A 13975-nucleotide genomic window follows, 5' to 3' on the forward strand; every position below is an offset into this window, starting at 1 on the left:
TGATCCCATCATTTTGGAAAACAGTGTTCGGTTCCTCAAAAGGTTAAGCATAGAATGACCCTATGACCCAGCAGTTCCATGCTCAGGTGTGTGGACCGAAGAGAAATGAAAACATATGTCCACGCAAGAGCTTGTACATGAATGTTCACAGCAGCATTGTCTACAAAAGGAAACAACCCGAATGGCCATCAGTGGAAGAATGGGTGAACAAGATGTGGTCTCTCTGTGCAGTGGAACAGTGCTCAGCTGCAAAGGATGAAGTACCCACACCTGCTAAGACACAGATGCGCCTCAGAAACGTGGTGCTGGGGGAAAGATGCCAATCACAAAAGACCACACACCGTATGAACCTATACAAAATGTCCAGAATATACACAAATCTATAGTGACAGAAAGACAAGTAGTTGCCTAGAGCCAGGAAGGGGTTGGAGGGAAAAGAGAGTGAGTGCTGACAGGTCTGGGTTTCTTTTTCAGATGATGAAAACACTCTGGAATTGGATAGGGGTGGTGGTTGCACAACTCTGTAAATACACTAAAAACCTCTAACTTGACATATTAAGAGTATGGATTTAATGGCATGTGAATCATATTTTGTTTTAAAAAAAGTAAGATTAAAAAACTGTTAGAAGAAATAGGAGTCTTTTGGGAAAAGTTTGGCCTTTAGTCCCGGCTTCAGGGGGCCATTCTTTCTGGCACAGGAACCCAGCAGGTCCAGTGACCACAAAGCTGACTGGTGTCTCTGCCCTTCCCCCAGTGCCAGGCATCACAGGCTCAGGAGGCTCCCAGCAGGGAGAGGGTGTCAGGGAGGGCGATAGAAAGGGGGCCTGGGGAGAAGGGGAGGTGAGGAGCTTTGTGGTGGAAGGTAGGAGAAGAAGGCACCAGGCCGCCTGGCCTGGGGCCCACTGTTCCCCTCCCCACACACCCTGGCCCTGGGGCGCCGGCCACATTCCCCATCCTGGGGGGACCCCTAGTTGTGAGAGAAGCCCCCGTGGGAGAAGGCAGGGAGGTCTGGGGCACAGGCAGCAGACTGAGGAAGGCAAGCCAGGGGGTTGACCTCGCAGGCCCCGGCATCCTGGTTCCCCTGGAAATAGACAGAGTCTGCAGAATCGAAGGAGGGGTCCTGGTCAAAGAAGTTGTAGGGTCGGAGGAAGAAGCCCACAGCATTGCCCACAGTCACTGTGTTGGGAACATCTTCTGCATGAGGGATGTGCAGGAAACCAGCTGTCACCCAGGCCACCAAGTCCTGGCAAGGGAGAAGAAAGAGGACCTGAGGCCTGGCTTTGTGAAAGATATACCTGCCTCCTACAGTAGCCTCGGATGTGAGGATTCAGCTCACTAACCCAGGAGAAACGTGAAATCACAAAGTTTTCTTTGTTTTTGATTTTTGGCTTTTTTTCTTAGTAGGTTCTAAAGACCCCCAAGGAATCTGGCTTGGGAGTGAACCAGGCAGCTCATCCTTGCTTGCCTCACCTCCCCCTCTCGCCTCTCCCTCCTCCTCCCTCTCAGCTGACCTGCCCTGCAATGGTCTCGTTGTTGATGAAGTCAGTGAAATCCACAGTGGGAGTCCAAGGGTCATTCAAATTGTAGATGCTGGTGCTGCTGGGCTCTTCTTCCTTCCGCTGCGTTACGGCCAGCTGGTACCTACGGGAGATGTGGATTAGGTCCCGAGGTCATCAACCTGTCCTACTGCCCGAGGCCACCCTGAAGAGGGAGCACAGGGGGAAACTAGCACAAAGGTCTCACAGTGTCGAGCCTCTTTATCAGTCTCTGTACACTTGTTCTCTTTCTCTCTCTCTGTCCCATAGCGTTCTTGAGTTTATTCAATACCCCGTTTCTCCAACACCAACCGGCCCATTGTTCAGACCTCAGAAAGGACAGTCATCCTCACACATCCATCCAGATCCGAGCCCGCACCCTGGATGCATGTGTCTAGAGTGATTCCCATCTTGAGTCAGTTCCATGATGTCAAATGCCCAGATTTTAGGGCATATTCCCTCAGATCCCTCTGTGTTCCTCTCTTATTCTTTGTTTTTTCCTCCAACTTTTATTGCAAACATTTGAAATATGCAGAAAAGCTGAAAGAATGGCACTGTGAACAGCCATGTACCTCCAACCTAGATTCCACCTTCAACATTTTTTTATATTTGAGTTAGCTTGGAGCTCTCCATCTCTCCATCCATACAGTAGGCTTCGTTTTGAGTGGCACTAAGATTGTGGCCACAGGAGTGTGTGTGTGTGTGTGATTGTGTATGTGCCTGCACACCCACAGAAGGTGGGGTAGCTTCTCAGCAACATGGGCCCTTCTTACAGTCCACCCCCTCCAGCCATTGACAACCCGCCACTCACCTCCCCCAGCTGAAGGCTCTCTCCAGGGAGCTGTTCTGGGGCAGCGGCTCCCCTGCAAAGCTGAGCAACTGGATGCGGTAGCCCCGTGGATGACCCCACTTGTTGCTGTGGTTGCTGGCCAGGTACACGTAACGGGGTGGGGTGCCCCCCAGGGGGAAGGCGGCCTGCTCCTCAGTCTCCAGAAGCTTCCTGGTCACCTGCAGCCTCTGCATCTGGTGTTCGGGGCTCCAGGGTACCGCCGTGGGGACATAGGTCATGTCCTCAGCCCAGACCCAGTTCTCTAGTCCTGCCAGGGTGGGGTGGAGGTGGGAGGGAGGGCTGGTCACGCTGCTGCCCTGTCCCCTCTGGACTGTGTCTCCTGCCCACCACTCACAGCTTCAGAGTGGGGGCCAAGGAGAAACCCAGAACTGACTGTGCCCCTTCTTCCCTTCCCTCTCCTCAAGCTATATCCTGGATCCAAAGATTTGGAGAAGGTCTTTCTGCCTAATGTCATCTCTGGTAATAATCTCAGATACCTTGTGACTGGACCTCCCTGACTTCTCCCTTTGAGGGCCTACAAGGTTAGAGCAGCCTAGCAGGCAATGTGCAGAGTCAGATTCCTTCTGACCCAAGGAAAGGGTCTATGTCTCATGTCTGAAGCCCTATAGCATCACCAGAACACCCTTATCATGAAAATAATAGTAGCTGTATCTCACATTTATTACTCCTCAAGGAGCTCTACACTGGCATGGCATTGATGCTTTACTTGTATGACAGCCTTATGAAGGAGGAACTACATTTGTCCCCATTGTATAGATGGGACAACTGAGACTTTGAGAATTTAAGGAATGTGTTCTCGTTTGTCATCAAGGGAATGTGGTTAGTATGGTGGTAGTGCTGGGGACCCAGGTCTTACTCTGGGTCTACATGGCCCACACAGCAGCACACAGAGGAAAGCAACATAGAGAGGCCCCACCACGCACAGACAGCAGACATGCGGGCCAGAGGGAAGGAAAATCAGAGCCTGTGCCCAATGTTGCTGGAGTTTGGGAGTGTTTCCTATCATTTGAGGCTTGGCAAGGAATTAAGAGCAGGGCCAAAGGCATGAATGATTTTATCAGTATCTAACTAGGTATAGTAGCAGTCAACTTAAGTGATCTGAAACCAAAGAGCAATAAACACATGCCAAAGCTCTCTTCATACCTCCAAGGACCAGAAGAGAGCAGAGACGAAATAAGTAGACTCTCAGTTGCCTTTTGCAGATTCACTGCCCCCCGTCCACACCTCAGGGTTTCTACTCATAGGTGACAATTAAAGGCCAAGAGTTCTTTCTAGTGGGCTCTTTCTAGTTCTACACAGTGGGCTCATGTAGACAATGACCACAGCAACAATGGCTAACACTCCCTACTACATGTCAGGCGCCATTCAAAGTGTTTGAAGAGACATCCTCACTTAGGTGTGGAGATAAAGAGAGAAGTATGTGCCAGGTAGAATGTATACATATATTTTCTAGCTAAGTCCAATGAGCGAGCCTCAAAGCAATGACATCCAGTGATAATGAGCACTCCTGGTACCCAGGTTTTGGTTTCTAAATAGTATCCTCCAATAAAAAGGAACCAGAGCTCCTTGGAGAGGTGGTTGGATTCCAGGGCTGGAGCAGCAAAAATGCAAGATCAAACTGGAACAGATATTGGTGTCAAAAAGTAAAGAAGCACTCAAAAAAGGATGGAGTCATGTCAAAAGGACACAGGAACCAACCAGAAGCATTTTCCAATGGCCAACACTGGAACAGTTCAAGGAACAAAATAAATGATACTGCTGGGTTATAACCCTTAGAATAAAATAAATATCCATGAATCTATGCAGTTATGAATAACTACACACATAAATAAACGTAAAAGGAGGATAACTTTTCCTTATGGAGAATTCTAGTTAATAAATGGGTAAAGAATAAGGAAAAGTTTTGAAATGGCCAGCAAATTAATACATTAATTAAATTATCTATTAAATTATTTGCATTAATAATTCTTGCAAAAAAAAGTACAATATTGATCTAAACATGAGAATATAACAGAGAAATCCAATTTGAGAAACACTGTATAAAATAATGACCAAGGGCAGCCGGGGTGGGCCAGCGGTTTAGTGCTGCCTTCAGCCCAGGGTGAGATCCTGGAGACCCGGGATCGAGTCCCACATCAGGCTCCCTGCATGGAGCCTGCTTATCCCTCTGCCTTGTGTCTCTCCCTCTCTCTCTGTGTGCCTCTCATGAATAAATAAAACAAAATAATGACCAATTTCTTCCTTAGGTCAAGGTCATGAAAGACAAGAAAAGCCTAAGAAGTTGTCATAGATTGGAGGAAACTAAGGAGAAAAGTCACCTACATGCACAGTGGGATCCTGGATTAGATCCTGAAACAGAAAAAGAGAGGTATTGAAAGAACTAATGAAACCCTAATAAGGTCTGTTGTTTAGTTAATAGTACTGTAATAATGCTAATCTCCTGGCTTTGATTGCCATGCTGGGTTAGGTAAGATGTTAACATTATGGGGAGCTGGGTGAAGGGTACATGGGAACTGGACAATGTTTGCAAATTTTCTTAAGTCTAAAATTTTAAAAAAGATTTTATTTATTCATGAGAGACACAGAGAGAAGCAGAAACATAGGCAGAGGGAGAAACAGGCTCCCCATGGGGAGCCCTATGCAGGACTCGATCCCAGGACCATGGGATCATGCCCTGAGCCGAACAGCTGAGCCACCCAGGTGCCCTCCTAATTCTAAAATATTTCAAAAGAGAAAGTGTTTTGGGGGGCACCTGGCTGGCTCAGTTGAAAGAGCCTGTGACTCACAATCTCAGAGTTGTGAATCTCAGAGTCCCATACTGGGTGTAGAGATTACTGAAATAAATTAGTTGGTTTTTTTTTTTTTTTAAGAGAAAGTGTTTTAAAGTACTCATCATTAATCCTCAAATAGTCTTAATGAAGAATGCATGGTTACATCATTTTTACACTTGGGTAAACTGAAGTACAGAGCAGTTAATCATAAAAATGTTTCTATCATACACATTTTTCAAGGCACTCCACATGTTCTCCACTCCTACATTAGAATGTAAGCTTTTTGAGAGCAAGGATGTTGTTTCTTTTGTTAAATTGCATTAGTGCAGTGATTGACACAAATATGTGTTCATGGGGTGCCTGGGTAGCCAGTTAGTTAGGTGTCTGACTCTTGATTTCAGCTCAGATCATGATCACAAGGTCATGAGATTGAGCCCTGCATTAGGCTCCATGTTGGTTGTAGAACCTACTGAAGATTCTCTTTTTCCCTCTCCCTCTTCCCTTCTCCTCACTCCATGTTTCTTAAAAAAAAATTCAACTATTTGTTGCTTGTATGAGTGACAGGTTGTTACATGAAAAAACAGAAATAGCAAAATATATATACCTTATGATCCAAATTGGTAATACAAATTCTAAATATTTATATCAGTATCTCAGATTTATAGATAGTATACAATATAATAAACGTTAAAATTTATTAAATATTGCAGATGACATATTTAAAAATATGGAAGAATTTTTTTTTAAGTATAGAAGAATAATCAATCTGCTAAGGGTAAAAATCTCTGAGGAATCTTTCTTTTTCTTTTTCTTTTTCTTTTTTTTTTGTTCCTGTTTTTGTTTTTATTTTAGTTCGATTTGCCAACATATAGTATAAGGAATCTGACTTTCACATTTACTTCTGCTTTTATATATGCTTTTATATATATATGTACATATATATATATAAATATTTTATTTATTTATTTGAGAGAGAGAGAAAACACATGCAAGAGTACAAACAGGCAAGAGGCAGAGGGAGAGGGAGAAGCAGACTCCCACTGAGCAGGGAGCCCCATGTGGGGCTCAATCCCAGGACCCTGGGATCATGACCTGAGCTGAAGGCAGATGCTTAACCGACTGAGCCGCCTAGTTGCCCCATATGCTTCTATATTTTTAATGTTTGAGTGAGGATACTTAAAGCTAGACATGGAGACCTCAGCCCCCTCTGCTGAAATCCTTGCTTCCCCAGGGATGTCTTACCTCCTACATCCAGATCCACCTTGAAGTGGGCACTGTGGGTGTGGACGGTACCCAGCGTGTGTTCCCCAACCTGGTTTCCATAACTTTGGGCAGCACCAAAGAGGAATATTGAGCTGATGTAGCCGGTGGCATGGAGTCGGACTTCTATGGCCCCATTGGGGTGGAAGACCATATCCCACACATAATCATAATTGAGCATGGTTGACACAGATCTGACAACCAGCACTGTCTCTGCAAGGCCCCCAAAATAGTGGGAGTGGATATCTGAGTGGTGTCGCCTCAGGGGGAGGCCCTGGTTCTGTTCAAACACACAAATGGCATCCCGTATTGTCTTGGGGGTGTGGGACTCCAGAAGGAAGTGCCAGTCCACATAGGTAGCCAGGTAGGGACAGTCCACCCCCCGGGTCAGAGTTGAAGAGAAGTGACCCAAGCCAAATCCACCATCTGTATACCGGCTTCGCAGAGCAGAAGGAGAATTTCCACCATAGATGGCCAAGGCCTCTTGGAGGCTGATCTCATAAGCTAGTCGTTCTCCCTGGAAGCGGATGTCAAAGATCCTGGGGCCACTGAAAGCTCCAAGGCCAAAGGAGAAAGTCCACAATGAGGAGCTCACTCGACTGCCCTGGACACTGAAACGGGGGCCCTGGGGTTGGAACTGCAGAGGAGGAGCTGGGCCCGGAGGCACCTGGGACTTGAGAGACCAGGACCCACCTGTGCCATTGTCTGGGACCAGCACCACATTCACCAGGCCTGCCTCAAACTGGTCCTCCAGATGGGCCAAACTGTCATAGTAGCGGCCTTGAAAGAACACCTTCTGGATGGTCCAGCGGGCAGGGTCCAGAGCCTTGTGGTCTACTAGCAACTCCAACCCCACGGGATGCAGGAAAAACCCAGCCCCTGAGATGTTGTAGTAGAGGCCAAACCAGGTGGCCCTGTCCCCTGACTGCAGACCTCGGGGGGCTGTGTTCATCGTCACCAGATTCTGTCCTTGGCGTTTGTAGAAGCAGCAGTGGTGGAGGAGCCCAGCAGCCTGGGGCAGCTCCCTGTCGAAGATCAGCTGGTCTATGTCCAGGTACTCCCGGATCAGCACGGGGCGTCGGTGATAGGGCAGGGGGCCCCCGTGACGCTCCACTGTCACATCCCGCAGGTGGGTGGGGTGAGGCAGCGGCCCCACCACCAGCTCACTCACATTGGGCTGGGGTTGTCCGCCAAAGAAGACGATGGCCAGTGCCTCCCGGGCAGGTGGGGGGCTCCCCCTATCCAGGTGGGCCAGGGCTGCAGCCTTGGGGGGCAAGTGCAGCTCCACGGAGAAGACGCAGTTGTCCGAGGGGCGGGCCTGGGCTGCATCCACCAGGCCTGGCCCTAGCTGCTGGGTCAGGAAGCTCATCACAGCTGTCAGCTCCTCTCGGCTCAGGTCTGCAAACAGCTGGCTCTGACCGGGGTGTGTCCAGGGCTGGGCGCTGGGGGACACAGTGGGGCAGTGGAGGGGCTGGCTGGGTTCACATTCCCTCTCCACTCCTTTCTCTCTTCCACCTTCACCCATGCCTGTCACCAGAACACTACATAGGCACAAAATAATGAAGATAGCCATAATTAAATCTCCTGCACCGTCCTTATGCTCCAGAATCCTTACGAAGAATGGGAAATAGAAAGATAAAAGACAATGGGACCTGGGTGCAGGATGTGTCTTTGAGTCTCTGGAGTTTCCTGGTCTCTGAGCGGTGCTGCTGGGCAAGAGGCCTGATGGGCACATTGAAGATAAGCTGCCAGAAAAAAAAAAAAAAAAGATAAGCTGCCAGGGGCAGATGGAGGTATGGGGGTGGAGGTGGAGCTGGAGGGGGCCAGGGGTCAGGCCAAGCTCGGGAGGTGGGGCTGAAGTTGGAACCTGGACTTTAAGTGGCCCACATATGCCTCTGTCCTCTTGTTCCAAATCAAACAGTCAGGGTCAGGGTTGGCGAACCAAGTTGGGGGAAGGGTGGGTTTTGGAAATAACAGAGTTGGAGGGAGGCAAGAGAAAGAAGTAACATGGACAGAAAAGGACAGTCCTTGGTTTCTTCTTCTATCCTCCAGTGGAATCTTTTTCTTTGCTACCAGGCTGCAAGTGAAACTTGCCTGCCCACACCTCTCCAGCTGGATTTCCTCCTCCCCCCCAGGTTCTGCTTCTCATCACACTCTCCTACTCCTCAACAGCTACCAGCCAGAACCCGGGCATCCCTTGTTTTCTTGTTTTTAAAGATTGGATTTTTAAGTAACTTCTACACCCAATGTGGGGCTCAAACTCACAATCCGGAGATCCAGAGGCACACACTCCACCAACTGAGCCAGCCAGGAACCTGACAATTCAGCTATATTTTGATATGGAAACCCAAAGGGTTTTCCTTTACCTTGTTCTTTAAAGTGGTAGGGGCAGTGGCGCCCTTTCCAAAGTGGTGCGAAAGGCAGGGTCATGCCTTGTTCCAGCAAAGCAAGCCCTCAGTGTCCTCAAGGAAAATGGGAACTGGTTTTTTCTTTTGCTGAGTTGGTTTTCATACTCTGCAGAAGCTTTTGTGGGAAAAAAAGCATTTTAAATATTTTTAATTTATTTTTTAATTATATTTTTAAAAGATTTTATTTATTTATTAGAGACAGAGAGAGAGAGAGAGAGAGAGGCAGAGACAGGCAGAGGGAGAAGCAGGCTCCATGCAGGGAGCCCAATGTGGGACTCGAGCCCGGGTCTCTAGGATCACGCCCTGGGCCGAAGGTGGCGCTAAACCGCTGAGCCACTGGGGCTGCCATGCCCAAATATTTTTAATTAAAAAAATTTTTTTGAAACCATTTTGATGGGGGCACCTGTGTCGCTCAATGGTTGGCCATCTACCTTCAGCTCAGGTCATGATACTGGGATCCTGGGATCAAGTCCCACGTCGGGCTCCCCACAGGGAGCCTGCTTCTCCCTCTGCCTATGTCTCTGTCTCTCTCTCTCTGTCTCTCCTGAATAAATAATTAATTAATTTAAAAAAAGGAAAACATTTTGATGAACAAACACGAAATGTTTGATAAACAATCTAGAAAACATAAAGGAATATACAGTGACAAATGCACTTCCCTTTTGTCCCTCAGGTTCCCTCCGCAGAAACAACTGCTTTAACCAGTATCTCATGGGTCATCTGGGCTATTTTGGGGTGACAGAAAAAGGAGGATACAGGGCTTTGGCACAGGAGAAAGTGGATGTGGGTCAACCATGATGGCAGGTCCCTCTTCCCATCACCCCACTAGCAAGGCTGGCCTCAGAGCCGCAGAAAGTGAACATAATCATGGTGACTGCTGTCACCTGAAGACTAGCTGACTACCACCCCCCAATCCCAGACTACAGAGTCTTCCCTAACCCTGAAGACGATCACCCCCCACAAGCATGCCCATAATTGAATTTCCTACCAACTAGGTACAATGGCACGGAGCCTGATATAGAAACATAAAGAAACAGGACATTTAGCACCTACCCCTGAATGTTGGGGAGCAGATTCCACACCCAGTGCTCCCATCAACTGAGTAGTAACAGGGACACAAGGGACTAGAGAATTTCTTGCAGTCAAGATGGGGATAATAGGATTACTACTACAAAGGCAGGAAGGGGTCATTGGAAATGGGCCATGTGACCTTTAGAATAAAAGGGAGCAGAATCAGGGGCGTCTGGGTGGCTCAGTCAGTTAAGCGTCTGCCTTCGACTCAGGTCGTGATCTTGGGGTCCTGAAATCAAGCCCCACATCGGGCTCCCTGCTCAGCAGGGAGTCTACTTCTCCCTGTCCCCGCCCCCACTCATGCTCTCTCTCTCTCATAAACAAATACAATCTTAAAAAAAAGAGAGAGAGAGAGAGAGAGAGAGGAACCAGAATCTAATGTCAAGGCCTAGCCCTGACCTCAAGGCAATGTGCCAACCAGGAGACTCAAATCTGGGCTCTTTGGTAAGTTATTGTCTGTCTCAGCTCCCAGCTAAGAACACAGCGTTATGGTGACTCTTGTTTCTTTGTCCTACTCAGTGTTGTCAAGCAGAAATTAAGAACGTTCACTCCAGTCAGGTATCACTAGGCTCTCATATGGAGAGGTGGGTCATGATGGGGGGAGAGCCCTTTGCCTTGGCTGGTAGGTGAGCTGGTATATAAAAGATGCCACCCCTAAATGTCTGCTGTCACATTGTGCCCTCCAATATCCTTTAATTCAAATCTTCACCACTGTCAGGTCAAATACCCTAAACACTTGCTGGAAGGGTGTCTCTTTTGGAAAATTACTCATGAGACAGGACCATCAGGCCCTGCTCCTCTCAGTGGGTCTTATTTCCCTTTGAATGAAGTGGCCCTGGCTTCTGTGAATAGGATGAGTTTATCCCTGGAAGGCCAAGTTCACCCTGGCCTGCAGGCTGAAGCTTGGGCTCTAGAGCCTGGTGTCTCAGTGGAGCTGCTGCTGCAGAGGTTCTGAGTGGTCAGCTGGGGCCACCTCATCCTCATAGGTCACGTTCCACTTCGGGTTGCATCGTAGGAAGATGGCTCTAGCTATGGTGTGGAGTGGCGCTAGGGTGTGGGACAGCCTAGAGGCAGAGGGCCAGGATGAGGCCAGTGACCTCAAGGACAAGAGGAAGGCATGAGTCTGAGTTGTTTAAGGGTAGAGGTGATAGGACCTGGTGCCAGATTGGGTGTGGGCAGGTGAGAAAGAGCAGTGTCTTAAGTGACATAAAGGTTTTCTGTAACCTGCTGGGCTTTTCACCAGAAAGGATGTACATGAAGAGCAGCAAGTTTAAGGAGAAATGAACAAGGTTGAGTTTGAGGTGCTCGTGGAAAGTCCCAGTATAGATGCCTAGAAATCAGCTGATTGGCTCTATGGGTCTGGAGAGTAAGAGAGATGTTCTAGGGAAGAAATGCAGATTTGGGTCAACAGCGAATATTAGCAGTTAAAGTAAGAGAGGCCAAGATCACCAGGGGAAGACTTCTGGACGGAGAAGGGAGGAGACCCGAGACAGAGTCCTGGAAAATGCCAGGTTTGGGGCCATGTGGGTTGGTAGGGGAGAATAGGTAAAGGAGCCAGCATGGAAGAGGGAGAAGCAGCAAATATGGACAAGGAGGGGTCAGAATGCAGGGAAGTCAAGACAGGAGAGACTTTCAGGAAGGTAGTGGGTGGCGTTGTCAAATGCCATTGAGAGGTCCAGAAAGTAGGCGGCTGAAACGGCCCATTGATTGTGCATTTAGAAGTCACTGGTGACCTTTGTCAGAGCAGTGTCTGCAGCTGTGGTCAGGCAGAGTGAGGGCAGTGAGCTGAGGAGGGCCTGGAGGAGGACCGGAAGCGGGCCCAAGAGGGGCAGACAATACTCCTCAGAGGGAAGAGGTTTGCAAAATTGGAGGCAAATGGAAGACCCCTTCCTGGCAGATGCAGGGTCCATGGGAAGGCTCAGCAAGATGAGAGTCAGGAAGAGCCAGTCAAGAGGGAGAGAGAGAAAATATAGGCAGAGGAGTGGATAACTGAAGGAGAACCTTCTGGAAGGAGCCCAAAGGGTAGGGTCCCCTTTAAACAGGTAAAGAGGCTGTGGAATTAATGAGCCCATCCTCACAGCCAAACCCAGTCAAAGTAACTGTTGTTGTTGGTGGTGGTGGTGGGGTGCCAGGTACCTCTTCTTTCCTAAGGGTTTAATTTTTTTCAAACCCACTTTGCACCACATAAAATCAACAAGGATGATCTAACCAATTATCACATAACTGCGCCAACTTCAGAAGAGCCTGATTCTTGGGTGGAATTTTTCTCCCGCAGCTGACTTTCCCAAGGCGTCTGTTAAGTGTTCATTAACTACAAGGCTCCTGCAATCAGGAGGTAATGGGCTGCGTGGAGAAAGACCAGGGGCCAGAGATCCCGCCTCACTTTCCCAGCAACCTCAGCAGAAGGTGGGAGGAGGGAGGCATCCAGACATGGGGTTCTGATCAGGGCGCTCTGAAACAGGGCCTCACCAGGCCAGACTCCCCGCTGGAGACCTCCCGGGCCCCGCCAGTGTTCAGACCGCTGTCATTTCTTGCTTTCGACTCACTGCCCAAGGCCAGGTCTTCTGTCAACTCCATTCTTTGTCTCTGGGCCAGAGGGAATGTCCTGAAAGGCAAATCTGATTCATGTCACTCCCTTGTTCCAAATCCTTCCATGGCTCCGCATTTTTCTTAGGGTAACCGTGGCTTAGAAGAACACACCTCATCTGTTTTTTGCTTGCCCCTCCAGGCTCCCCTTACGGCCCCCATGCCTGTCAATGAACTGGGCACTTTGATGATGGTGCCTTGTCACCTCCTGGCCTTCAATCATGCTGTTTTCCTGCCCTGGGAAATTCTCTTCTCTCTCTTCCTTGTCCCCAGGTGAGACATCATGTCCCACTGGAAGCCCCTGCAAATTGTCTTTTACTAGTCTCGCTCCCCCGAGGACAAAAATTGTGTCTTTTAAAAAAATTTTTTATTTGTTTATTCATGACAGAGACAGAGAGAGAGAGGGAGGCAGAGACACAGGCAGAGGGAGAAGCAGGCTCCATGCAGGTTGCCCAATGTGGGACTCGATCCCGGGACACCAGGATCATGCCCTGGGCTGAAGGCGGTGCCAAACTGCTGGGCCACGCGGGCTGCCCCCCAAATTGTGTCTTATTCTTTAATGTATCCTGATGCCTCGCATGCGCCTGGCCCTTAGAAGGCACATTGTACATCTTTGTTGGATGCGTGGAGGAATAATCTTGCACTTGGAGCTGGAGCCCATCCCAGGGGCTGCAGGAGAGCAAGGCAGGTGAGTACATGTTGTGCACTCCACTGTCTACATTTCTAGAGAAGTCCCAACTATGCCCTCTGAACTAAGCCTCAGGGCTCCCCTTGTCCAGGTCCTCTTAGGGCAAGGGGCCCATGTCCTAAAGATTTTAGCTTTGAGGGCACCAGTTCCTTCAGAACTTAACATGTTTGGTAAGTACTTACTCCTATCACCTGATCACAAATGTGAGGCCAACACTCTAGGCTGGCCTCAGTGGTCTAAGGAAGAGATTGAGTTGAGGTAGGGGGCTGGGGGTCCACCTTGTAGCCCTCCTGACCCCAACTGGACAGACATTCTAAGGATCCACATGTCCATCTTGCCTCCTTTCATCTGAGGCTGGGGCAGATGGTGAGACGTAGAGACAAAACCACACATAGTCACGTTTTCAGACAAAAGCTGGGAAGCATTCACACCCACTCACACATATGGCCACATACAAGCACCCACGATCTTCCGTGTGGACCTGGGTTTCGGGGTCATGAGGTTCACACGAGTGTGATTGGGGAAGGGGAGGGGCGGACTTCAGCATTCCCTCCTTCCGTATCCCCCCAGCACTGACCCCCGTGAGGCTGAGGCTGGCCGTAGGAAGGAGCCAGAGGAGCTGCAAACAAATGGATGTGCATGTCACGGAGAAAGTACTCAGGTCAGGGAGACAGAAGTGCAAAGTCAGTGCCAGAGCCACAGCCGGCTATGGCATCTCCCTTCTCCTCTGTGCCAGTCTTCACTTGCTCCGTGTCCTGTGTCTCTGTGTTCTGTTACTCCTGCGTTCCCCTCGCTCTGTTCTTCCT

General features: G+C 49.0%; 1 protein-coding gene across 2 annotated transcripts; it reads right to left on the minus strand.

Moving 5' to 3' along the window:
• Nucleotides 1-21: 21 nt before the first annotated feature.
• LOC129512067 (membrane primary amine oxidase-like) lies at nt 22-8834 on the minus strand. 2 transcript variants are annotated; one of them, XM_055329331.1, is made up of 4 exons: nt 6399-8161; nt 2347-2632; nt 1512-1641; nt 22-1243 (listed from the first exon to the last, which is right to left on the minus strand). In XM_055329331.1, the coding sequence occupies exons 1-4, from the start codon at nt 8149-8151 to the stop codon at nt 968-970; spliced, it is 2445 nt and encodes an 814-aa protein (XP_055185306.1). In that variant the 5' UTR covers nt 8152-8161; the 3' UTR covers nt 22-967. The 2 variants fall into 2 exon arrangements, with proteins under 2 accessions (XP_055185306.1, XP_055185315.1); XM_055329340.1 differs by lacking the exons at nt 22-1243; nt 1512-1641 and adding an exon at nt 8783-8834 and having other exon boundaries at nt 2343-2632.
• Nucleotides 8835-13975: the final 5141 nt, after the last annotated feature.

Source organism: Nyctereutes procyonoides, unplaced genomic scaffold (genome assembly GCF_905146905.1).
Source record: "Nyctereutes procyonoides isolate TBG_1078 unplaced genomic scaffold, NYPRO_anot_genome, whole genome shotgun sequence".
NCBI lineage: Eukaryota > Metazoa > Chordata > Mammalia > Carnivora > Canidae > Nyctereutes > Nyctereutes procyonoides.